The 25355-nt window shown below is 42.1% G+C and overlaps 1 protein-coding gene across 2 annotated transcripts in view; it reads right to left on the reverse strand.

Annotated features, from left to right (window-relative positions):
• gnao1a (guanine nucleotide binding protein (G protein), alpha activating activity polypeptide O, a) overlaps positions 1 to 18411 on the reverse strand; it is a 103677-nt gene extending 85266 nt beyond the window's left edge. Inside the window, exons 1-2 of one of the 2 annotated variants that reach the window (XM_041996121.1) lie at positions 17781 to 18408; positions 17196 to 17238 (exon numbers count right to left, since the gene is read on the reverse strand). In XM_041996121.1, the coding sequence (XP_041852055.1) occupies positions 17196 to 17238; positions 17781 to 17898 (161 nt within the window). In that variant the 5' untranslated portion in view covers positions 17899 to 18408. Of the gene's footprint in view, positions 1 to 17195; positions 17239 to 17780 lie in introns of both variants that reach the window. The other variant, XM_041996122.1, reaches the window with a different exon arrangement.
• Between the last annotated feature and the right edge of the window lie 6944 nt (positions 18412 to 25355).

The following is a 25355-nucleotide window of genomic DNA, read 5'->3' on the forward strand; positions in this document are numbered from 1 at the left end:
AAAAAAAAAAAACAATAAACTGGTTTTTGCACTGAACTAAACCCCCACAGTTGTGATCTGGAAGAGTTGACCCAGCTAGCATGTTTTCTCTGAAACCTCAACCTGCAGGTAACAAGACATGCTGCTGGCAGATTACTCCCAGTCCAGCTCTATTAATCTAATCATTAACCATTTCCCTCGTGCATATGACTAACTGTGGTCCATCATGGCCTGAAGATTCATTCCTGCCACAGAATCAGGAATTTTCCCTGGATGGAAAATGATGTTGGTAGAGAGAACACTGAATGCACAATTTTTAAAGACCACTACAACCTCAATAGCTACAGAAACATTTAGCAAACACAGATGTGATTTATCCATATAAATGTCCAAATTAAATCACATCACATGCTTCTATTAAACACAGAAACAAAGAAAATATTATTTCAGCTGCTGTTTAAATTACAATAAGGCATTTTCACACCTGAATCTGAGACCAAATATCCAGTATACTAAGAGTTTGTTTCTGCAGTTTCCAGTGGACTAAAGATGGAAATTAAACATTAACTTTGCTGTTTTCTGGGGATTCTGCTTCAGTTAATCGGTTTAATTTTAACCAGGAGTGTTTCTTACAGCTTTTATATCTCAGGTGACCTTATCATTTCAGAATTCTTGGCACTGTAAAAATTCTCAAATCAGGCCCCATCCGGGAACTAGTCTTTTTGTCTTCATTCAGATACTTTTAAATATAATTTTCATCTATAATTATTTAACAATTATTTTCATATTGGTGCTAACTTATAAGTTTGTGTGTATAACTTTTCAGTTCAGGGAAAATGGACCTCTCCAGATATTTACAAGATGAAACCACCAAATATTGTGATAACTTAAATATAAACTTATGTCCTTTGAAGTAAAGCGATATTTTGCACTCAACCATTGGCTAGCTTAAATAACACAGGCTAGCAGTATAAACTGACAGGACTAGGGGAGCAATGTTGTGTCATTGCCATAATACCGGCAGATTGTTTGACACTGGAAGAAAATGTAATATCATGATGTCATGTGATCACACATTTCTGTCACGATGACATCATTTAACTGCGCCTTAACCCGTGCTGATGGAGCAAAGCAGCGATGAGTTGGGCAGCGCAAAGTACAGGATGTTGATTTCAGTTTCTAACCATCACTAAAACAGTGAAAGACTAAAAAGATTGTTAATAAATCATTTAGCCATAATACACTTTGCTATTTTGTCACATGTTTCAAAGACATGTGACAAAATTGAATCCGGACGAATAGTGGAAGTAGACCCGAGACCATTGCTTCTCAATGCTGCCAATTTAGCCACTCTGAGAATTCAGACCCTTCTAATGACAATTTTATGAAAACCATGAAAAAAATCCAGCTACTTTCCAGCTGTAATTGTGGACTGATGTGAAAGCATGTGGTTATTATTCTGACCAATGAGCAGCAGCGCAGCTGTGGCCCCCTCCCACATCACCAAGCACTCACGGGAGGTCCAGTGTTGTGGTGAAATAAGTACCCCAGAAGTAAAATACACAACTTCAGAAGTAGCGCTGTTTTCAACACAACACCAGCTTTGCCAGCAGTCCCTCAACAGTTCCTTCCTTTCCTTTCTATAAAACTTTCTAAACTAAAAGCTGTAGAGGTTTGTAGCGTGACCAGATCATAATAAAAACATCTGTGTTGTTCTGTGTGAAATATGATCCATCATCCTTAACGTATCCATCATAAGATCACTGATCAGGTTCTCTGAGGAACAAATCTCAGCCTTAGTCTGTATATTGATCATAAAGCGTGATTATTGGCTGACAAACTGAAATATTTTCTGTTCCAGCTGACAGCTGGATCCAGTTCTAGGTGCTTTTTTTTAATGAGAGGAAAATGCTTCTTAATGGTATTCTCTACCGAATCTGTTTTGATTTTGATTTGATTTATTAAACTGGAATTTGCCCTCATAAAGTCAAAGCTGACATATGACTAGGACCCACCCACAGCAATAAATGGACCAGCCTGTTGTGGTGTCCTGGTGCTGGGTCTAGGATAAAGTCAGAGAAACGTAGGGACACCAGGTCACCCTAGGTCTAACATCACAGTGTACTTACTGAAGCTTCCTGGCCTCTGGAGGCAGTACTATTTACTAAGTTAGGGGAGCTTAGGAAAACCCACTTACACAGTTCTAGCCAAAGGTCTGGACACACAGTCATTATAGTAGGAAGACACCAGAGACCAGGTCAGAGTGCAGACCAGAGACCAAGCCAGAGACCAGACCAATGTCCAGACCAGAGACCAGACCAGAGACAACGTCAGAGACCAGACCAGAGACCAGGCCAGAGTCCAGGCTGGCGATAAGGTCAGAGATCAGACCAGAGACCAGGCCAGAGACCAGGCCAGAGTCCAGGCCAGCGATCAGGTCAGAGATCAGACCAGAGACCAGGCCAGAGACCAGACCAGAGTCCAGACCCGAGACAACGTCAGAAACCAGCCCAGAGACCAGGTCAGAGTGCAGACCAGAGACCAAGCCAGAGACCAGACCAATGTCCAGACCAGGAACCAGACCAGAGACAACGTCAGAGACCAGACCAGAGACCAGGCCAGAGTCCAGGCTGGCGATCAGGTCAGAGATCAGACCAGAGACCACGCCAGAGACCAGGCCAGAGTCCAGGCCAGCGATCAGGTCAGAGATCAGACCAGAGACCAGGCCAGAGACCAGACCAGAGTCCAGACCCGAGACAACGTCAGAAACCAGACCAGAGACCAGGCCAGAGATCAGACCAGAGTCCAGACCAGAGTCCAGGCCAGAGACCAGGCCAGAGACTGCTTTTATTCCTTCTAAGATTTATATTTTACATAATTTTATCATGAGTTTATTAATACTTTTGCAGTGTCTTAATGCAATTTATTGTCTTTATTGTCTTTAATCTACTTTATAATGCTCCTTCTGCATCACAAGATTCAAGATCTTTATTGTCATTATGCAGCATAAAGTCTGATCTTTCTCTCGGCTTAGCGCACATAAATAAGAAAATAGAAGAATGACAGTTACACATACATAAAACATGAAGATGTAAAATATATAACAGACATCATAACACATCCATATTTACAGAAAATAGAGAATTCCCAGCAGAGAGTAATATTTACCGGCTGGATAAAGAGCATCCTGGTGCAAGGACTGACGCCTGAGTGTGTGTGTCCCCAGCTGCGTTTCCATTACTGTACTTCGCAAAATAAAAGCGATATTTCAAAAATTTTAACAAAGTTTAATTGGGATTTGCAGGTGTTTCCGTTGAACGGTGTTCAGCGCGTTAGCCGTTTTTCGGTAAAGACCCACGAGACTGCACTTTGAGGAGGAAGGAGGTTTCTAATTCTTTGTAAAACTGCATTTCGCTGTAGTTTTCTATCAAGAATGGCTGTTATATTTTTCTTTGTTTGTAGAAAGATTTCTGTCTGCTCCTGCCGTTACTCATAGCACGCCATCTTTATTTGAAATGAACTGGTCACGTAACCTACTACGTCACGTCCAGGGACGTGTAAATGCGAAAAAGTGTTTCCATTACACTTTTGCGATATACTTGTATATCGACACATCTGAAAAACCACCTCATGAGATTATATAAACTTTTTAGCCGTTTTTATGATGGTTTTCAAAATGTGTTTCCATTACCGTTTTCTTATTGCGATATTTAGGTTTCGCGCTGTTCTAGGGGTGATGGAAACGCAGCTTGAGTCTGTTCGCGGTGGTTTAAATGATCCTGCTCCGCTTTCCATTTCCGGCTGTAATGCTTCATGCTTTATGTAACGTTGTCTCGCAGGTGAAATGTGATGTAGGAATAAAGCTGCCTGCTCCACAAGAAAGTGTTTCCCTCTGAGCCGTCACTCCGGTCAGCAGTGTGACGGTGTGTGTGGTCTGTGCACTAATCAGGCCTTCTTAGAACAACAAAGCTCTTTTGTGACAGGAAAGTGTGTTTGTGTCCATGCACTTACGTACACTTGAGGGTGTGTATTTTCTATGCTTGTGTGTGTGTTTGGCAGACTTGATGTCAGCTCAGAGAGCTACCAGACAAAGGAGTCCTGTTACTGGGACCGCGCTCAGCTGATGTGAAGTCAGCTGATGCTGGATGTGGCAAGTTTAGTAGCTGGAGGAGATGTTTGGATTACACCTCAGCCAAGAAAAATAAGCACTGCACTGAGCTCTCTGTGATTGGTTCATTTTATTACAATATATTCTCACTGGCCACTTTATTAGGTCTAATACTGGGTTGGACCCCATTTTCAACCAGAACTGCCTTAAAATCATCATCTGCAACATACTAGATGATATTTCAGGCCTGATGATGGAGACATGGTCTCTTTTTATTCACACCGAGTCCTCTGGTCTCATTTTGCTCCATATTGACATGACAGCATCACACAGTTGCTGCAGGTTTGTCGGCTGCAGCCATGATGAGAATCTTCTGTTCCACCACATCCCAAAGCTGCTCTACTAGACTGAAATCTGGTGGCTGTGGAGGCCGTTGCAGTCCAGTTAACTCATTGTCAGGTTCTAGAAAGCAGGTGGAGATGATTTGAGCTTTGTGACATGGTGCCTCATCCTGCTGGAAGTAGCATCAGAAGATGCTCCACTGTGGTCATGAAGGGATGAACATGGTCAGCAACAATACTTCGGTAGGCTGTGGTGGTTAAGCACATAAGCAGCCTGGAGCGTTGATCCAAGGCATGATGGATCCACGTTTTCATGATTTTTCCACCACATTCTGAGCCTAGCATCTGAATGTGGAGCTGAAATGGAGACTCATCATACCAGCGACGTTTTTCCATCTTCTATTGTCCAGTGTTGGTAAGTCTGTGTGAATTGTAGCCTCAGATTCCTGCTCTTAGCTGGCAGGAGGCACCCAGTGTGGTCTTCTGCTGCATCCTGGTCCCGCTAACTGCTGCTCGCTGGATATCTTCTCTACTTTAGACCATTCTTTGGAAACCCTGGAGATGGTTGTGGGTGGAAATCCTAGTAAATACTCAGAGCAACAACCACGCCACGTTCAAAATCTCTTAAATCCCCATTCTTCCTCATTCTGATGCTCAGGTTGAACTTCAGCGAGTCGTCTTCACCATGACAGGATTCACACTGGTTCTGTTTGGTCTGTTTTAAACAAACCTGTTTGGAGAAACACTCATTCTGATTTTGGTTCGGTCCAAAGAAGTGAATTCTGGTCTGATTAAAAACTGGGTTCCCCTGGTTGAGGTCTCTTCCAGTATGAAAGCAAACAGCGCCTCCAGGGAAGCAGAGATAGGAAGTGATGTAGATCAACATGGTGGATATCTGGTTTCCTACTGCTGCTCATACTGGACACATTCTGGTGAAAACCAGATCAGGTCTGAACACCTGGTCCAGTAAAGTCAGAAACCAGACTGCAGGAATTTATTCCTGCTCCATTGTTTACTTATAGTCCGTGCCAATTAATGAGCCAGATTTTCTTCTTCTATCTTTTTGGTCAGTGGCTGTTTTGGGGAGTATTGCCCCCTAGTGATCAGCTGTTGTAAATATGTAATGTTGTTCGGGGGGTTTGGTCCGATTGAGTAAACTTAAGAGTGAAAACAAACCAAACCAAAAGAAGGAGGGACATTTCCCAACGTTCCTGCCCAATCGAGTCTCTGGACTTTCCTGGTGCGAATCTATGTCTATTCAATGCACTGAAATGCTGCCATGTGATTGGCTGATTAGATCAGATGTTAACAAACAGCTGGACCTGATAAAGTATAATTTCATGGATTGTTTACAACTTTGTTGGGTTAAAGTCTGGAAATAAAACCATGTGATGACAGACTGAAGACTGAGCAGCAGCACGAAACCCACACAGATCATTTAGATGTAAAACATTCATCATGATGCCCCTCATTCAGGCAGCCAATCACATCCCTCCAAATCTGAATACACCCACAGATCAATCTACCTGATGAGGGGACTGATCAGCGTGAATGAGCTCCACACCTTCTCCTCTCTGGCAGAAGGCGGCTAATAATCATGGAGTAGATCAGAGTCCAGCAGAGGACCGACCTTTGATCTGGATCCTTGACAACCTCGTTCCCGTCTCGTTCTCACTTCCTCCAGCTCGGCTAATAAGTGGGAACATGTCCTTTCCCTCTCCTCCCTCCCTGGCCTCGCTCACACTCTTCCTCCCTCCTCTTTCTTTTCACACTCTCACATCACTCCACCCTCCTTTCTTAACAAGAAAAATCAGTTTTCCCATCTGCTGGCTTCGACTGTGCCACTTTACCACCATCTCACTCTTCTCTTCCTCCTTACTTCCACCGGTTTATTAAACTCAGTGAGGAAAATAATCTGCAGGTCTTTAAGAGGGACTTTCTATTCTCTTTTTTAAATTTCTTTCATTAAAGCCTCCCTCTCTCTATGGCCACCTTCTCCCCTCCCCCTCTCTCATTCTCCTCTTCTGAGGCTTAAACCTAATTATCTCCTGCTCTGCAGAGGGAAACCACTCTTGGTGGGAACAGCCTGTGGGAAGCGGTGCAGCCGGGAGGGACGGACAGTGTTTGTTCTCCCTTCGGCCAGTCGCCTCCGATCATGTCAGCGAAGCACAAACACTCAAACGCACCATGTGAGACGAAGAGGAGGAGGAGGAGGAGAGGAACACATGTTAAGATGTTAGACTCAGTTTGATGTGGCTTTAACCCTTAAACCTCGTCCAGATCTCCCAGTGTCTCAGTGTGTAGCTCTGTGGGGTAAGCTGTGATGGACAGCTACCCTTTAGATGATCTACGTAAGTTTTATAGGCATTTTTATCCCGTCCAGGAGGTTTACAATCCAGCCACTAAATGTAATGTTTATTCAGAGACTCTATCTGGTAAATCCACAATGATCCATGATAACAGCATTATTTATCACATTTCATCATAAAAAGATCACTATCACTACTATGTTGCTAAGAGACCTCTATTTAGACCTGGACATGATGATGAAGCCACTTCCTGTCAGACTTTCCACCAATCAGAGCGCTTAGATTGACGGTAATGTCCAATCAGGAGCAGCCAAAGATCAACCAGTGAGCAGAAAGTTCTATGTGTGTCTGAAAAGAAGAAAAATAATGCTCCTCTTTGGCTGGAATAAAGCCAAGAAGACGTTTCTGATGCACGGTGGCGCCACAAAGCAGCTGAGCTGGAGTTGGTTTAGTGAGGATAGCAGGTAAATAGTAGCAGGAATAACTGGAAATGAGGAAAAAGTGGAAACATGGAAATAGTTTCTGTTGTGTGTTTGTTTCAATGCCAATATTTTTCTCCTGAAAGCCAAGACTTGAGAGAATGATGTGCAGATGAGAAAAGATTTGGTCACTGTTGATCTGTGTGTTATTTCTACAAAGTTCTGTGAGCAACAAATTCTGCTTTCTTCTTCTGGTCGGCCTTTATGCTGCTGTATCTATTGATACTTTCATTTTACATCATTTTAGCCTCAAAATCTGACATCTGAGAAACATCATGTCTGATGCTGATTGGGATTAGAAGCTCCAGCATCTATAGACTGGTTTATACTGGGATTAAAAAGCTTCAGCTTTTACAGACTGGTTTATACTGGAATTAAAAAGCTTCAGCTTTTACAGACTGGTTTATACTGGGATTAAAAAGCTTCAGCTTCTACAGACTGGTTTATACTGGGATTAAAAGCTGCTACAGACTGGTTTATACTGGGATTAAAAGCTTCAGCTTCTACAAACTGTTTATAAACCAGATGGACCAAAAATAAGGACAAATTTCTGACAAAGGTTTTCTGAGGTTAATAAAATCCTAATGAGACTGAGGACAGAGACATGATCTTCACTTTTCTGTCTTTGACCATTGATCTGAAAACGCTGTCTGTGTAACATCAAGTGTAAAGAAATCCTCATTTATTATCTGCAGGAGTCATTCATCCATCCTGTTATCTGGTCATCAGGGCTGGCAGGGCGTGGGAGAACCAATCACAGGCAGCTGATATCTAAGTCATATCACAGAGTCATCAAAACACATTGAACTAAGAACAGCCTCATTTACAACATCAGAAAGCTGGAAACCACCAGAGAAAGAAAAGTAGTAGAATTAGTTACACCCGACTACATCCAGATGGCTACGAAACATGTATAAAACAATTACTGATGCATCTTTTATCCTGTGATATGTTTCAAAGTTAAGTTATTACCCATAATAAATTAACTTCCAATATCTATTATTGATAAAATAAATGGAAGAGTTGTGCAGTAAACAAGCACATGCCAGCAGTGCAACAACCAATCGGTGGCTGCATTCTTCTAGCAAACCGATGTGATTCTCATTACCTTCCTGTGCCGGTGCAGGCTGTGCAAAGAAGCCCCTGAAACAATCCAGCACCTCACAGCAGGAAGACTGCCCCAAGGGATGAAGCACTGAGTGAATGTCTCAGGCAATGGAACCTGGATGAAATGGAGGAACCATCATGGGGGGAGAAGCCTCTGCATGGGATGTACCACCGACAGATAGCTGAAGTGGTGGATACGAACAAGTCCTACGAATGGCTAGAGAGGGCTGGACTGAAGGACATCACAGAGGCGCTAATCATGGCAGCACAGGAGCAAGCCTTGAGAACCAGGGCAATGGAGGCCCAGATCAACCACACCAGACAGGACTCCAGGTGCAGGCTGTGCAAAGAAACAATCCAGCACCTCACATCAGGGTGCAAGATACTGGCAGGCAAAGAATACATGGAACGCCATAACCAAGTAGCTGGCATAGTGTACAGAAACATCTGTGCAGAATATGGACTGGAGACCCCTAGGTCACAATGGGAAACACCTTCCAAGGTGGTGGAGAATGAGAGGGCTAAGATCCTGTGGGACTTCCAGATACAGACCAACTAAAAAGTGGAGGCCAACCAAATGGACACTGTGATCATGGATAAGCAGCAAAGGAAAGCCGTAGTAATGGATGTAGCCATCCCCAACGATGGAAATATCAGGAAAAGGGAACACAAGAAACTGGAGAAATACCAAGGATTCAAGGAAGAGCTGGAGAAAGCAGTTTTCCACGTGGCTGTTTTTCATGCTTGTTAAACTTTTACAACATTTCTTTAAACGTTTTACAATTGGGTTAAACTGATGCATCTCTTGGCTCATATAATCTCAAAAAAGAGGAGGCTGAACTTCTGGAAGAACTTCAAACCCCCCACCACACCACCCCTGATGGCTGACTGTAGCTTCCTCAGTGTTCTCACTTATTCAAAAATATTCCTCAATTACATGACTTTCCTCACACACACCGAGCAAACACTGCTGGAGATGTCAGTATGCCAGCAGGGCTGCAAGGAAACCTTTGCCCATGTCTAAACACACACAGGCTCCATAAACACCGGGTGTCTCCTGCACACACACACAAAGCAGACTGATATGCTGATCACACATGACCCCGTCCCTTCGGTTGGCGGCCCGATTACATGCACACAGACGCACACATTCCCACCACTTGCTTTTATTCCATCTTTCTGCAGGCTGATGGCTTCTTCACGGGTCTGCACCGCTCTGTCAAACTCAACTTATCTGAAAACCTGCAACGACAAAGTGACAGCAGGAAGCAGCAATGCTAACATGTAGCATAGCAACATGACGGGAGAAACTCAGCTAAAAAACTCCACCAAGCATCGGCATCCAAACCAAACACAGTTCAAACCCCAGCAGTTATATGGGAATGAAGAAAACCACGAGAACAGCTCTGTCCACTTTAGAGCTTCTGATCATTTCTCCATACAAACAAGGAATCATATGAAAGCAGAGACTCAGCTGGTTTCAGAGATGTCTGTCTCATCACGCTGGGAGCTAGCAGAACTGAAATCATGTTATCTTGGGCTTCACTTCTACTTCTACTGTAGCACAGTTCCTCCTCAGATATTACTTTACTCATTCCTAGGATTACTCTACTCATTCCAGGATTGTTCTACTCATTCCTAGGATAACAATACTCATTCCTAGGATTACTTTACTCATTCATAGTATTACTTTACTCATTCCTAGGATTCCTCTACTTAGTCCTAGGATTACTCTACTCATTCCTAGGATTACTCTACTCATTCCTAGGATTACTCTACTCATTCCTAGGATTACTTTACTCAGTCATAGGATTACGCTACTCATTCCTAGGATTCCTCTACTCATTCCTAGGATAACTCTACTCATTCCTAGTATTACTTTACTCATTCCTAGGATTACTGTACTCATCCCCAGGATTACTTTACTCATTTCCAGGATTACTTTACTCATTCCTAGGATTACTTTACTCATTCCTAGGATTACTGTACTCATCCGCAGGATTACTTTACTCATTCCCAGGATTATTTACTCATTCCTGTGATTACTTTACTCATTCTTAGGATTCATCTACTCATTCCTAGTATTACTTTACTCATTCCTAGGATTACTCTACTCATTCCTAGTATTACTTTACTCAGTCGTAGGCCTACTCTCCTCATTCCCAGGATTATTTTACTCATTCCTAGGATTACTGTACTCATTCCTAGGATTACTTTACTCATTCCTAGGCCTACTCTTCTCATTCCTAGGACTATGTTACTCATTCCTAGGGTTGCTCTACTCATTACTAGGATTACTCTATTCACTCCTAGGATTATGCTACTCATTCCTAGGACTACTTTACTCATTCCCTAGGACTACTCCACTCATTCGTAGGATTATTTTACTCAATCCTAGTACTATATATTTAACAAACCAAGTAGTTTGGCTAAACATGACATAAAACAATGCTGCTAGGTGGCAGAATCCCAGATTAGTTTCAGTTCCTGAAATACAGTCCCTCTGTGGTCCACAGAACTGGTGAGCCTTGTGAATGGTAGGGAGGTGTTTTTTTTATGCACAATCATGGTGATTTCAACATTTACACTGTGTTTTAGAGGAGATTTTACAACATCAAGATGTGTATCTTGTGATAAAGACAAAAGACCCTTCACTGTGGGAAACAGGCTTATCTGGACCGACATGGGCTCATGTGATGCGTCACTCTTAGGCCAAAAAGCGAAGCTTATTAGCAGCTGGAAGACGATGTGCTGTCAGGACAATGACGCAGCACAGGGGACGAAGGAAAACTGTCTGTCAGGACTGGATTTCAGGTCAGAGGGAGGAGGGGTGGCCGTGAAACAGCAGCTGATGTTTTTAAGAGGAGCGATGGTAAATCCTGTTGGTGTTTTATAGGATTATTACACTGATACTGTAAGAGGAGAAAACTTTTAAAGTATGCTGAGATTCCTGAAAGCTCTCCGCTAAGCAGCCCAGATAAATCCCCACAGAAGTCTCATTAAGTACATTACAATTATACTAAAGTAGAAATAATTATGAAGCAGCTTTAATTAAGTCACTGCAGAAGACCAAAGGTCCACGTTCGATCTCTACAGGAGTGAAAGAAGAGCACAGTGGAGGGTTTTTATAAGTGGACTGACCCCTGGTTACTCAGTAAACCAACCATGAGTCCAGGCGGTGTTTTAATCTTGTTACTGCAGACAGATGACGGGTGCAGCCAAAACAGACACACTCCATCATATGTTGATTCACTGAATCCTTTTTATCATTTAAGAAAATATCAAACATAAAGAAAAGCAGAAGACCACAGGCTGTTCTCATGCCCGGGTCCTTTCTGGTGTTGTTGATGCACTGAAGCACCGGCTGCTGCAACATCTGTCAGGACAGATCATCTCTGAACAAGTCCAGAACTTCAGGACCCGGGGTCAAGACCACCTTAACTTCCACTGTGACTTGCTTGGTTTGATTTAGAGAAAAACGGTAGAAACGTTTGAAACCTAAAAAATGGTGCAAAAGATTTCTGATTTGATTTTTTACAACTGCAGTTCCAAACTGTTGGACAATCCTGACAACAGAACATCTCAGAGCAAAAAATTAATGATTTATTTATTCAATTAAAAAAAAGAAAATGTGGATATCTAGTCAGCTGCTTGTAGATTTTCAGTTAAGTTTAATCCTCCAGGGAGGGAAAAGCAGAGGCTGAGGCCACTAAAGAATCCATGACATGCTGGTTCTTATCAAAGATCTTCTGAGTTCAATTCAAAATAGTGAAGAATAATCTGATCTAGTGCTAGAATGCACAGCAATTCATATCGGTTCATACTGAAAACCTCTTTTATGTCTGTTATGATCTGACTTTGTGGATTTAAACAGCCTGAACAACATTGGGAATGTGGTGATGGAAGGGGGACCGTTTTCGCTGCTGCACCACTAAACCTGCAACAGAAAACCATAAAGGGGGACAGTTAAAAGCTCCAGCTGCTACAGACTGGTTTATACTGGGATTAAAATCTCCAGCTTCTACAGACTGGTTTATACTGGGATTAAAAGCTCCAGCTTCTACAGACTGGTTTATACAGGGATTAAAGGTTCCGGCTTCTACAGTCTGGTTTATACTGGAATTAAAAGCTGCTACAGACTGGTTTACACTGGGATTAAAAGCTCCAGCTTCTACAGACTGGTTTATACTGGGAGTAAAAGCTGCTACAGACTGGTTTATACTGGGATTAAAAACTGCTACAGCCTGGTTTATACTGGGATTTAATGCTCCAGCTGCTACAGACTGGTTTATACTGGGATTAAAAGCTCCAGCCTCTAAAAACTGGTTTATACTGGGATTAAAGGTGCCGGGTTCTACAGTCTGGTTTATACTGGGATTACAAGCTGCTACAGACTGGTTTATACTGAAATTAAAAACTGCTACAGACTGGTTTATACTGGGATTAAAAGCTCCAGTTGCTACACACTGGTTTATACTGTAATTAAAGCTTCAGCTGCTACACACTGGTTTATACTGGGAATCAAAAGCTCCAGCTCCTACAGGCTGTTCTATACTGGAATTGAAGCTTCAACTGCTGCAGACTGGTTTAAACTGGGATTAAAAGCTCCAGTTTATACTGGTTTATACTGGGATTAAAAGCTCCAGTTGCTACAGACTGGTTATACTGGGATTAAAAGCTGCTACAGACTGGTTTATACTGGGATTAAAAACTGCTACAGCCTGGTTTATACTGGGATTTAATGCTCCAGCTGCTACAGACTGGTTTATACTGGGATTAAAGGTTCCGGGTTCTACAGACTGGTTTATACTGGGATTAAAAGCTCCAGCTTCTACAGACTGGTTTATACAGGGATTAAAGGTTCCGGCTTCTACAGTCTGGTTTATACTGGAATTAAAAGCTGCTACAGACTGGTTTACACTGGGATTAAAAGCTCCAGCTTCTACAGATTGGTTTATACTGGGATTAAAAGCTGCTACAGACTGGTTTATACTGGGATTAAAAACTGCTACAGCCTGGTTTATACTGGGATTTAATGCTCCAGCTGCTACAGACTGGTTTTTACTGGGATTAAAAGCTCCAGCCTCTAAAAACTGGTTTATACTGGGATTAAAGGTTCCGGGTTCTACAGTCTGGTTTATACTGGGATTAAAAGCTGCTACAGACTGGTTTATACTGAGATTAAAAACTGCTACAGACTGGTTTATACTGGGATTAAAAGCTCCAGTTGCTACACACTGGTTTATACTGTAATTAAAGCTTCAGCTGCTACACACTGGTTTATACTGGGAATCAAAAGCTCCAGCTCCTACAGGCTGTTCTATACTGGAATTGAAGCTTCAGCTGCTACAGACTGGTTTATACTGGGATTAAAAGTTTAAGCTGCTGCAGACTGGTTTAAACTGGGATTAAAAGCTCCAATTTATACTGGTTTATACTGGGATTAAAAGCTCCAGTTGCTACAGACTGGTTTATACTGGGATTAAAAGCTGCTACAGACTGGTTTATACTGGGATTAAAAACTGCTACAGCCTGGTTTATACTGGGATTTAATGCTCCAGCTGCTACAGACTGGTTTATACTGGGATTAAAGGTTCCGGGTTCTACAGTCTGGTTTATACAGGGATTAAAAGCTGCTACAGACTGGTTTATACTGAGATTAAAAACTGCTACAGACTGGTTTATACTGGGATTAAAAGCTCCAGTTGCTACAGACTGGTTTATACTGGGATTAAAAAATCCAGCTGCTACAAAATGGTTTATCCTGGGATTAAAGGCTTCAAATGCTACAGACAGGTTTATACTGGGATTAAAAGCTGCAACAGACTGGTTTATATTGGGATTAAAAGCTCCAGCTGCTAAAGACTGGTTTATACTGGGATTAAAAGCTGCAACAGACTGGTTTATAATGGGATTAAAAACTCCAGCTTCTACAGACTGGTTTATACTGCGATTAAAGCTCCAGCTTCTACAGACTGGTTTATACTGGGATTAAAAGCTTCAACAGCTACAGACTGGTTTTTACTGGGATTAAAAACTGCTACAGACTGATTTACACTGGGATTAAAACCTCCAACTGCTACACACAGGTTTATACTGTGATTAAAGCTTCAGCTGCTACAGACTGGTTTATACTGGGAGTAAAAAGCTCCAGCTCCTACAGGCTGGTCTATACTGGAAATAAAATATCCAGCTTCTACAGACTGGTTTATACTGGGATTAAAAGTTTAAGCTGCTGCAGACTGGTTTATACTGGGATTAAAAGCTCCAGTTGCTACAGACTGGTTTATACTGGGATTAAAAGCTCCAGTTTCTACACACTGGTTTATACTCGGATTAAAACCTCTAGCTTCTACAAACTGGTTTATACTGGGATTAAAAGCTCCAGTTTCCACACACTGGTTTATAATTGGATTAAAAGTTTAAGCTGCTGAAAACTGGTTTATACTAGGATTAAAAACTCCAGCTTCTACAGAATGGTTTATACTGGGATTAAAAGCTGCTACAGACTGGTTTATACTGGAATTAAAGCTTCAGCTGGTATAGTCTGGTCTATACAAGCTCCAGCTGCCACAGATTGGTTTATACTGGGATTAAAAGCTCCAACTGCTACACACTGGTTTATACTGTAATTGAAGCTTCAGCTGCTACACACTGGTTTATACTGGGATTAAAAGCTCAAACTGCTACAGACTGGTTTATACTGGAATAAAAAGCTCCAGCTGCTACAGACTGGTTTATACTGGGATTAAAGCCTCAGCTGCCACAGACTGGTTTATACTGGGATTAAAACTTCAGCTTCTACAAACTTTGTTTATACTGGGAATAAAATCTCCAGCTTCTACAGACTGGTTTATACTGGGATTAAAAGTTTCAGCTGCTGCAGACTGGTTTATACTGGGATTAAAAGTTTCAGCTGCTGCAGACTGGTTTATACTGGGATTAAAAGTTTCAGCTGCTACAGACTGGTTTATACTGGGATTAAAAACCGCTCCAGCTGTTACAGACTGGTTTATACTGGGATTAAAAGCTTCAGCTTGTACAGACTGGTTTATACTGGGATTAAAAGCTGCAACAGACTGGTTTATATTGGGATTAAAAGCTCCAGCTGCTACAGACTGGTTTATACTGGGATTAAAAGCTGCAACAGACTGGTTTATACTGGGATTAAAAGCTTCAGCTTCTACAGACTGGTTTATACTGGGATTAAAAGCTCGAGCTTCTACAGACTGGTTTATATTGGGATTAAAAACTGCTACAGACTGGTTTATACTGGGATTTAAAGCTCCAGCTGCTACAGACTGGTTTATACTGGGATTAAAAACTGCTACAGACTAGTTTATACTGGGATTAAAAGTTGCTACAGACTGGTTTATACTGGGATTAAAAAGTGCTACAGACTGGTTTATACTGGGATTTAAAGCTCCAGCTGCTACAGACTGGTTTATACTGGGATTAAAAACTGCTACAGACTGGTTTATACTGGGATTAAAAGCTGCTACAGACTGGTTTATACTGGGATTAAAAACTGCTACAGACTGATTTATACTGGGATTAAAAGCTCCAACTGCTACACACAGGTTTATACTGCTATTAAAGTTTCAGCTGCTACACATTGGTTTATACTGGGAATAAAAAGCTCCAGCTCCTACAGACTGGTCTATACTGGAAATAAAATATCCAGCTTCTACAGACTGGTTTATACTAGGATTAAAGCTTCAGCTGCTACCGATTGGTTTATACTGGGATTAAAAGCTGCAACAAACTGGTTTATACTGGGATTAAAAGCTCCAGCTTCTACAGACTGGTTTATACTGGGATTAAAGCTCCAGCTTCTACAGACTGGTTTATACTGGGAATAAAAAGCTCCAGCTCCTACAGACTGGTCTATACTGGGATTAAAAGTTTAAGCTGCTGCAGACTGGTTTATACTGGGATTAAAAATTCCAGTTGCTACAGATTGGTTTATAGTGGGATTAAAAGCTCCAGTTTCTACACACTGGTTTATACTCAGATTAAAAGCTCTAGCTTCTACAGAATGGTTTATACTGGGATTAAAAGCTTCTACAGACTGGTTTATACTGGAATTAAAGCTTCAGTCGGTACAGTCTGGTCTATACAAGCTCCATCTGCCACAGACTGGTTTATACTGGGATTAAAAGCTCCAACTGCTACACACTGGTTTATATTGTATTTGACCCTTCAGCTGCTACAGACTGGTTTATAGTGGAATTAAAAGCTCCAGCTGCTACAGACTGGTTTATACTAGAAATAAAATATCCAGTTTCTACAGACTGGTTTTTACTGGGATTAAAACTTCAGCTGCTACAGTATGGTTTATACTGGCATTAAAGCCTCAGCTGCCACAGACTGGTTTATACTGGGATTAAAAGTTTCAGCTGCTGCAGACTGGTTTATACTGGGATTAAAAGCCCCAACTGCTACAGACTGGTTTATACAGGGATTAAAAGCTCTAGCTGTTACAGACTGGTTTATACTGGGATTAAAAGCTTCAGCTTCTACATACTGGTTTATACTGGCATTAAAAGCTTCAGCTGCTACAGACTGCTTGTACTAATGCAGCATTTCATGACATTCGAAGTAAATGACATCACTTGCTGATGATGTCGTTTGGTTTCACACCGTCCTTGCACCTTCCCACACCCAGCTGTGGACTCCCTGCCACCCACATCAGCTAGCATCACATCTGTGAGAAGTTTGGGGCTACGGAGGGTCAACAAAATGAAGGTCCTGCAGGCCGCCGTGCAGATGGGTGGAAGACATGACCGTGTGTGCTTACAGTACATGTACAGATGATATATACATTTGTGAGGACTCTGCAGTTATTAGACCGTGATCATGGAAGACTTACTTCATCTGTTTGACGATGGTGCTTTTCCCTGATTCTCCAGCCCCTGAGGGAAAAGACAAGAACACAATGTAAACAGGCTGTATGTGTGTATGTTTGCATATGTGTGTGTGAGAGAGACAAGAAGAAGAGGAGGGGTGAGAGGAAGAGAGGAAGCAGAGATTCAGCCTCTTAAAATCCTCCATGAAGCTCAGCAGCAGCAGGGTGGAGAGATAAAAAGAAAAGAATGGAAAAGTGGCTGCACCCTCATCTTTCACCCTCTCCTCCCTCCATCCCTCCATCTTTGTAAATTAGTTTAACAAACAGATTAAAGCCTTAAAGACTGCTTTGTTTAAAGGATGATGGTGGAGCCATTTTTCTGCCTCCATCTGCAGCATCTCCAACATTTCCCGCACCTGCCACACCTTCCTCCTCAGGCAGGTGGATTCAGCCATCTAACGGCTGGGCTTACAATCCCTTCATCAAATTCAGATTGTTTATTATTATTATTATAATTATCATCATCATTATTATTTATTTTTACTGTATTCATCTGCTACTACCCATCTTCTGCCCCCCTCAGCACCGCCTCCCTCCCGGTGGTCTTACCGAGCAGCAGCAGCTTCACATCCTTGGCCGCAGTCAGACCGTCCTCCTTCAGGTTCTTCTCGATGGCTTTGCTCCGGTCCAGAGCCGCCCTCTCCTCTGCGCTCAGAGTACATCCCATGGTTAGAGAACACAGCTTGATGGCCTTACCGGGACCGGGATCCACGCGAGAAAAAAAACGCAAAGAAAAAAGGAAATAAGCCCCAGATGGATGAGTGGAAGTTGAGGGTGGAAACCAAGCTGGTCTCAGGTCCTTCTCTGGTCCACCTTCTCTGGGCTCTGCCTTCGCTCCGTCTGTCTCGCTCTCGGGGCAGATCCCTCTCTCTCAAGCCGCACGCTGAGGCGCAGTTAGCGCATTTAAATCAGAGATCCTCCCGGTTCGGTCCAGAGCGCGCAAACAGCTGGTTATGAGGAGGAAGGGGGGGTGTCCGCGTCTCCTTCCTGTCGGTAAATCTCGGTACCGGGTCCCTGCTGCTCCTCTCGGCTCTGGTGTCTTACTGGACGGTGAGCAGCGCTCGCATCGCTCGCTTCTCGCGGCGGTTCCTCCGTTTGGATCCTCCGGGGCGCACGGCGCGGACTCGCTCTGTGGCTCTGCTGCCTCCCGGTAGCTCCGGTGGGGGTGTGTGGGGGGGGGGGTCGGTCCTCCGTTAGTTCATTCGTTCAGTTGCAGGTTGTGACGTCACAGCAGTAAAAGTGAAAGTATGAGAGAACATGAAGACCCCCAGCGGCGCGTGACGGTGCTGCACGAGGCCCCATCAACGCTTACTGGTTAGTCCTGGTTACCAAACCAGATCCAGTTTCAGTTCTGAGAAAAAGGGAGAAACCAGTAGTAGTTAGATGTTTTATTTGGAGCATTTCAGGACAAAAATAAACAAAAAGAAAAATCAGGAACAAGCTAAAGTTTCTTCATCAGTCAGACCTCATTTAACACCTTTCATTTATATTTATCAGAGTTTTACAGAAAGGACTAAAAAAAGTCTCTCTCTGTGTGCGTGTGTGCGCGCGCACGTGTCTCTCACACACAAACATCCATTAGTACAACTGAACTGAGCAAACATCAGGCAGGAAAAACTAGAGGTCAAAAAATAAAAATAAATACTTCAAAACAGATTAAAATAAGATTTAAAAAAAAGAAACAAAATGAAGTTAAAAGATTTACCAAAGCTTAAAACGCAAGTAAAAATAGAAAACAATTCAAATTCTAACACTAAAAATAAGCAAAATAAAGATGGAAATAAATATCTGAATAGAAAGCTTGTGTATAAAAACATGAATATTTCCTGCTGTCTTCGGGTCTCCGGGTTGCTCCACGAATATGCACCAGAGAAAATAAAGTTCCTGAAAAATAGTTCTAATGTGGGGACCCAATCCAACCTGCACATAGAACCATCACTGTTACTTCCTGTTTAATTCATCTCATATCATCGTCACTGACCCAGCAACAGCATTTACAGTTTTACTCATATACAAACATTTACATATAAACACACACACACACACACACACACACCTGTAATCTGATCACATCCAGCTGGCCGTCTGACGGCAGAATAAAGCTGAAACATTTACAGATGATCTCATTCTGATTTCTTCAGTTGTTACGCATTTTATTGATTAACCTGCTCTCTAAAAAGCTGATGAACCACAGACCAGAGGAAGAGTCTGAACCATGAATGGAGCACTAAATTTTCTGGTTCAATGTCTCTAAACAGTCCTCTTCATCATCCTCATCATCATCAGACCAAGACCACACCTCACACCTTGTTTCTATAAAACACCTGATTCTGCTTCATGTCCCATATTCATGATATTACATGAATGTGGCATCAACTTTTATATTTTCCATAAATTCCACCTGGAGGTTGAATCTTCCGGGTGAGGCGTGTTAACATGAAAATAAGGCCAATAAATGACCATCCACAGCTCCTGGTTATAGGACCTCCTCTAGCTGGAATCTATGAAAAACTGCTTGTACGGTTGTCTAGATTGTTCGAACAAGAACATTAATCCAGGTAATGAGTCGGAACCAGAGTCGGTCCAGTTGTAAGGAGCTTATAGGGATTATTTTTATATTAGGGATGATAATGGATTTAGACGTTTTCATTGGATCCATTATTAATTCACTCAACCGTACCTGGTGATGGTAAGCTACAGGTGTACAGGTGATCAGGTGCAGACTGACAGAAACATGGCCCAAGGACACAACAACAGACTAACTGGGGGAGTAGGATTCTCTTCTCTCCCACCTGAGCCACTGCTGCTCCTCCATCCTCCTTCCCTAGAGAAGATTTCTACCAGTAGTATGCAGGATTAGTTCTCCAGGATCCTTGAAGGACTTTCCAGGAATAGTTCTCCAGGATCCTTGAAGGACTTTCCAGGAATAGTTCTCCAGGATCCTTGAAGGACTTTCCAAAGTTCTTTGGATGTTTCTGCCATTTGTTCTGTTCTCTGTCCAGATGATCCCACACTGCTTCAGTAATGTTCAGCTCCGTGTTCTCTGGAGGATCCGTCCCTCCGTCAGACCCGTTGAGATCCGGGTTCTGGGAAGGATCCGTCCCTCATTCGGACCTGTCAAGGTCTTGGCTTTGGAGAGGATCCAGTTCTTGGGTCATGTGACATACCTCAGTGGCTTCCTGACAGCCAGATTTCCATGTAGACCAATTCTGATGAGGCTTCAGCCAACAGTAGTTGGATCAGCTTGAGGTTCAGATGTATCGCTCAGGTCCTGGTTCTGGTCTTTGGGAATCACATTGTTGCTGCTAAAATCCTGTTTTCTGTCTGGTTTTTGCTAGTTTCACAGATGAAACTAAAGAAATGAGAACAAATGAAGCGTCTTTGTGACAAACAGCCTAAAGATCCAGTTTAAATTGGTTCTTTCCTAAGTTGTCCTTTGACACAACTTGGTTCCTCCTTGGAGTCTTTTATCCTGAAGGACTCAGAGCTCAGAGTTCAAAAGGTTAACAATCTGATGGAAAAATTTTTCTGTGGCAGGAATACGTAGGGTAGGCTGCTTAGCTGCAGTCCAGCAGGGTATCCATGCTGGTCCATGTCTTCCACCTATGTGCTGCTGATGGATACGTGAACGCCAGAACTGTACCAGAAAAGGGTGGAAAGATGGACCACATCATCTGCACTACAGGGATCATGGATGACGTTTCACCAGGATGCATCATGGGAACTCAGAATGTCCGGCTATGACAGATCTGCTGCAGAGCCTCTTACAGAGGGTGGTAAAAGTTTTCACACCCTTAGCGTTTTATTTCTTTATATTATGAGATAGTACATCATTAATCTCACTCTGCCAAAAAAAACTAAAATTCAGCTAAATCGATTTTGTTATTCATTTTTAGGATATCTAAGACTGATCTTTACATTGGGTGCGCAACCACCAAAAATCTATTATATGGAATACAACTAAAATTTTTTGGTTTTAGTTTCATGAAAAACAGTGACTTTGTTTAAAGTGTCTGAGGTGACAGAGGTCAGTCGACGCTCGTCTCTAACGGCGTCTCGGTTTCTGTCCGGCGTGACGTCTTTTTACAGGCAGGCTGTACACGCAGCTGCAGAGACGAGGCTGCTGCTTCAGACTGCAGCTGAACATGAACTTGGAGGAAGTAAATCTTCATTTTATGGCTCAGTGACAGAAATCTCTGCAGCTATGGTCACTCCTTCCATGAGGCTTCTTTCAGATTGACCTTTCGTTGTGAGAAGTTAAAGTATAACAAACAGGCATGATGAAGAAGGTGGACTCTGGGCTTTACTTCAATTAAAAGAAAGTGTTTAAATAAAGATTAAGTACAGTAAGTTTTTTTTATTCATTAATTAATAATTCTTATTTTAAGGCATTTTGGATTTTTTATACAAATATTTCCTTCTTTCTTCATGTGATATACATAAAAATGACTTCTGTATATGCTGCTCCACCATGGGAGTTTTTTATCTTCCAGTAATAATGTTTGGCTGCGTGATGACCAGACGGTGTTTCAGCTGATAGTCATCCATCGTAACGGTTGGGACATTTCTTCATTGTCTCGTTAAAAGAATCCTGCTTTTGTCTTTTTCTCTGAAACCAAACATCAACCTTTCCTCTCCATGAGGAAGAGGTTTCTGGATCTTCAGGCCTTTGTAAGGAGTGGCTTCTGTTCACTGAAAGAAGCAGAAATACAACATTTTACACCCTCACTCAAAGCGCAGGGCTGTGGGCTTTTCTGATGAAACCAAGTGCACAGATGTTTATCCAACACCTACATGTTCTTTACTAAGGAAGCTGCAGCCTGATAAAAAGCAGAGTGTGGGAAGAGGCTAACTGGAGGTGCTGGGAGGTAATTTATACTCTTCACTCTGAAGCTTTCAGAAACCAACATCAAGAGTGGAAAGGAGGGATGGAGTGATGGGAGAAGAATGAAGGCAGCACTGGAGAAGAAGATGAGATCCGTGTGAAACCTGAGTCACTTATTAACAAAGAAGCAGACAGGAGACATCAGGTAAAGGTTTCACATTAAACCTCAGATCTCCAAAAGGTCTATCTCCCCACCACCAGGAGCGGTAGTGTGTAGCTCTGTGGGGTAAGCTGTGATGGACAGCTACCCTTTAGGTGATCTACGGAAGTTTTCCAGGCATTTCTATCCCGTCCAGGAGGTTTACAATCCAGCCACTAAATGTAGTTTTATTCAGAGACTCTATCTGGTAAATCCACAATGATCTATGATGACAGCATTATTTATCATATTTCATCATAAAAAGATCACTATCACTACTATGTTGCTAAGAGACCTCTATTTAGACCTGGACATGATGATGAAGCCACTTCCTGTCAGACTTTCCACCAATCAGAGAGCTTAGATTGACGGTAATGTCCAATCAGGAGCAGCCAAAGATCAACCAGTGAGCAGAAAGTTCTATGTGTGTCTGAAAAGAAGAAAAATAATGCTCCTCTTTGGCTGGAATAAAGCCAAGAAGACGTTTCTGATGCACGGTGGCGCCACAAAGCAGCTGAGCTGGAGTTGGTTTAGTGAGGATAGCAGGTAAATAGTAGCAGGAATAACTGGAAATGAGGAAAAAGTGGAAATATGGAAATAGTTTCTGTTGTGTGTTTGTTTCAATGCCAATATTTTTCTCCTGAAAGCCAAGACTTGAGAGAATGATGTGCAGGTGAGAAAAGGTTTGGTCACTGTTGATCTGTGTGTTATTTCTACAAAGTTCTGTTAGTAATAATTTCTGCTTTCTTCTTCTGGTCGGCCTTTATGCTGCTGTATCTATTGATACTTTCATTTTACATCATTTTAGCCTCAAAATCTGACATCTGAGAAACATCATGTCTGATGCTGACTGGGATTAGAAGCTCCAGCTGCTACACACTGGTTTATACTGGGATTAAAAGCTCCAGCTGCTACACACTGGTTTATACTGGGATTAAAAGTTCCAGCTGCTACAGACTGGTTTATACTGGGATTAAAAAGCTTCAGCTTCTACAGACTGGTTTATACTGGGATTAAAGGATCCAGCTGCTACAGACTGGTTTATACTGGGATTAAAAGTTCCAGCTGCTACAGACTGGTTTATACTGGGATTAAAAAGCTTCAGCTTCTACAGACTGGTTTATACTGGGATTAAAAAGCTTCAGCTTCTACAGACTGGTTTATACTGGGATTAAAGGATCCAGCTGCTACAGACTGGTTTATACTGGGATTAAAAAGCTTCAGCTTCTACAGACTGGTTTATACTGGGATTAAAAGCTCCAGCTGCTACAGACTGGTTTTTACTGGGATTAAAAGTTCCAGCTGCTACAGACTGGTTTATACTGGGAATAAAAAGCTTCAGCTTCTACAGACTGGTTTATACTGGCATTAAAGGATCCAGCTGCTACAGACTGGTTTATACTGGGATTAAAAACTGCTACAGACTGGTTTATACTGGGATTAAAAGCTTCAGCTGCTACAGACTGGTTTACACTGGGATTAAAGGCTCCAGCTGCTACAGATTGCTTGACATCAGAAGTAAATGACATCACTTGCTGATGATGCCGTTCGGTTTCACACCATTGCTGCACCTTCCCACACCCAGCTGTGGACTCCCTGCCACCGACATCAGCTAGCATCACATCTGTGATGAGTTTGGGGCTACGGAGGGTCAACAAAATGAAGGTCCTGCAGGCCGCTGTGCAGATGGGTGGAATAATGTGTCAGAGGGTAGAAGGACTGAGATTCAGCAGAATCAATTAAGTCTTTGCCGACAGACTTTGTGACATGGTGCATTTTCCTGCAGGAAGTAGACCTCAGAAGATGCTACACTGTGGTCATGAAGGAATGGACATGGTCAGCAACAATACTCAGGTAGGCTGTGGTGGATAAACCAGGCCACGTTGGTACTAAGGGGCCCAAAGTGGGCCAAGAAAATCATTATTCATTAAAATCATTACACCAGCAGCAGCCTGAAGCATTGATTCAAAGTTCCTTCTGACATTTTATCCCCCTGAGAGACAAACAACGTATGCTGATACGTTGACTTACAAACACACAGTCAACAGATAAACTATATTTATACTTTATTGTTATTATTATTACTATTATTATTATCATTGAAGGAACGGTAACTCTCATTCAGCGGCTACACAAACAGCTGAATTTGTACCTGAAAACTGAAAGAAATAACTGAAAATCATTCAGTTAAAAAGGTGGAGCTCAGATTAGATTTCATTCAACTGAAAAAGGGAAAAAAATCCCTTGAATCTAATCCATCTGATTGTGTGTGTGTGTGTGTGTGTGTGTGTGTGTGTGTGTGTGTGTGTGTGTGTGTGTGTGTTTATAGCTGCACATTAAAATTAATCTTCATGGTTTATGTGATAACCAAGATGAGGATTATCATTTAATCTCCAAGCTACAAAATCAAATCAAATCAAGCTTTATTGCCGTTTGGCTACGTACTACTTAGTGCAGGCAAAATAAAACAGTGTTCCTCCAGGAGCCAAATAAAAACACACAACTCCCATCCACACTTATTCAGTCACTCCCCCAATTCACACACACACACACACACACACACACACACACACACACACACACACACACACACACACACACACACACACACACACACACGCGCGTCCCTAAGACTTCATGACAGTTAAAGTGACCATGTTGGCTTGTAAATACTTTAAATAACAAATTTAAAATTACAGAATAAAAACCATATTTTCAATAGAATATAGAAAGATATTTAATTCATTCTACATGTACTAAAAAGCAGAATGATTGGTGGTTTAAAAGAACACGAACGGATGCTTAATGGATACGACTACATTAAATGTGACGCCAACTTTCTCTTGAGGCTTCAAATAAGCTGTTTTTTTTATTTTGCACAAGATGCAACAACGCTCCAAAGAGTTTGTTTTTATTTTACCTCACTTTAGTAGAAATGTGACAAAATCAATACCTTAAAAGCATGTTTGTTAAATGGTGGCAGTAAAATTGTGTAATATTTGATATTCGTGGACTTTTTAAGGGGTTAATAAAGAGAGTTTGCCGGCTGGAACTCAACACATAGCCACAGACAGTTTTTTTTCTTTACATTGCTCAGTTG

The sequence above is a fragment of the Melanotaenia boesemani genome, chromosome 10 (assembly GCF_017639745.1).
Source record: "Melanotaenia boesemani isolate fMelBoe1 chromosome 10, fMelBoe1.pri, whole genome shotgun sequence".
Classification (NCBI taxonomy): Eukaryota; Metazoa; Chordata; class Actinopteri; order Atheriniformes; family Melanotaeniidae; genus Melanotaenia; species Melanotaenia boesemani.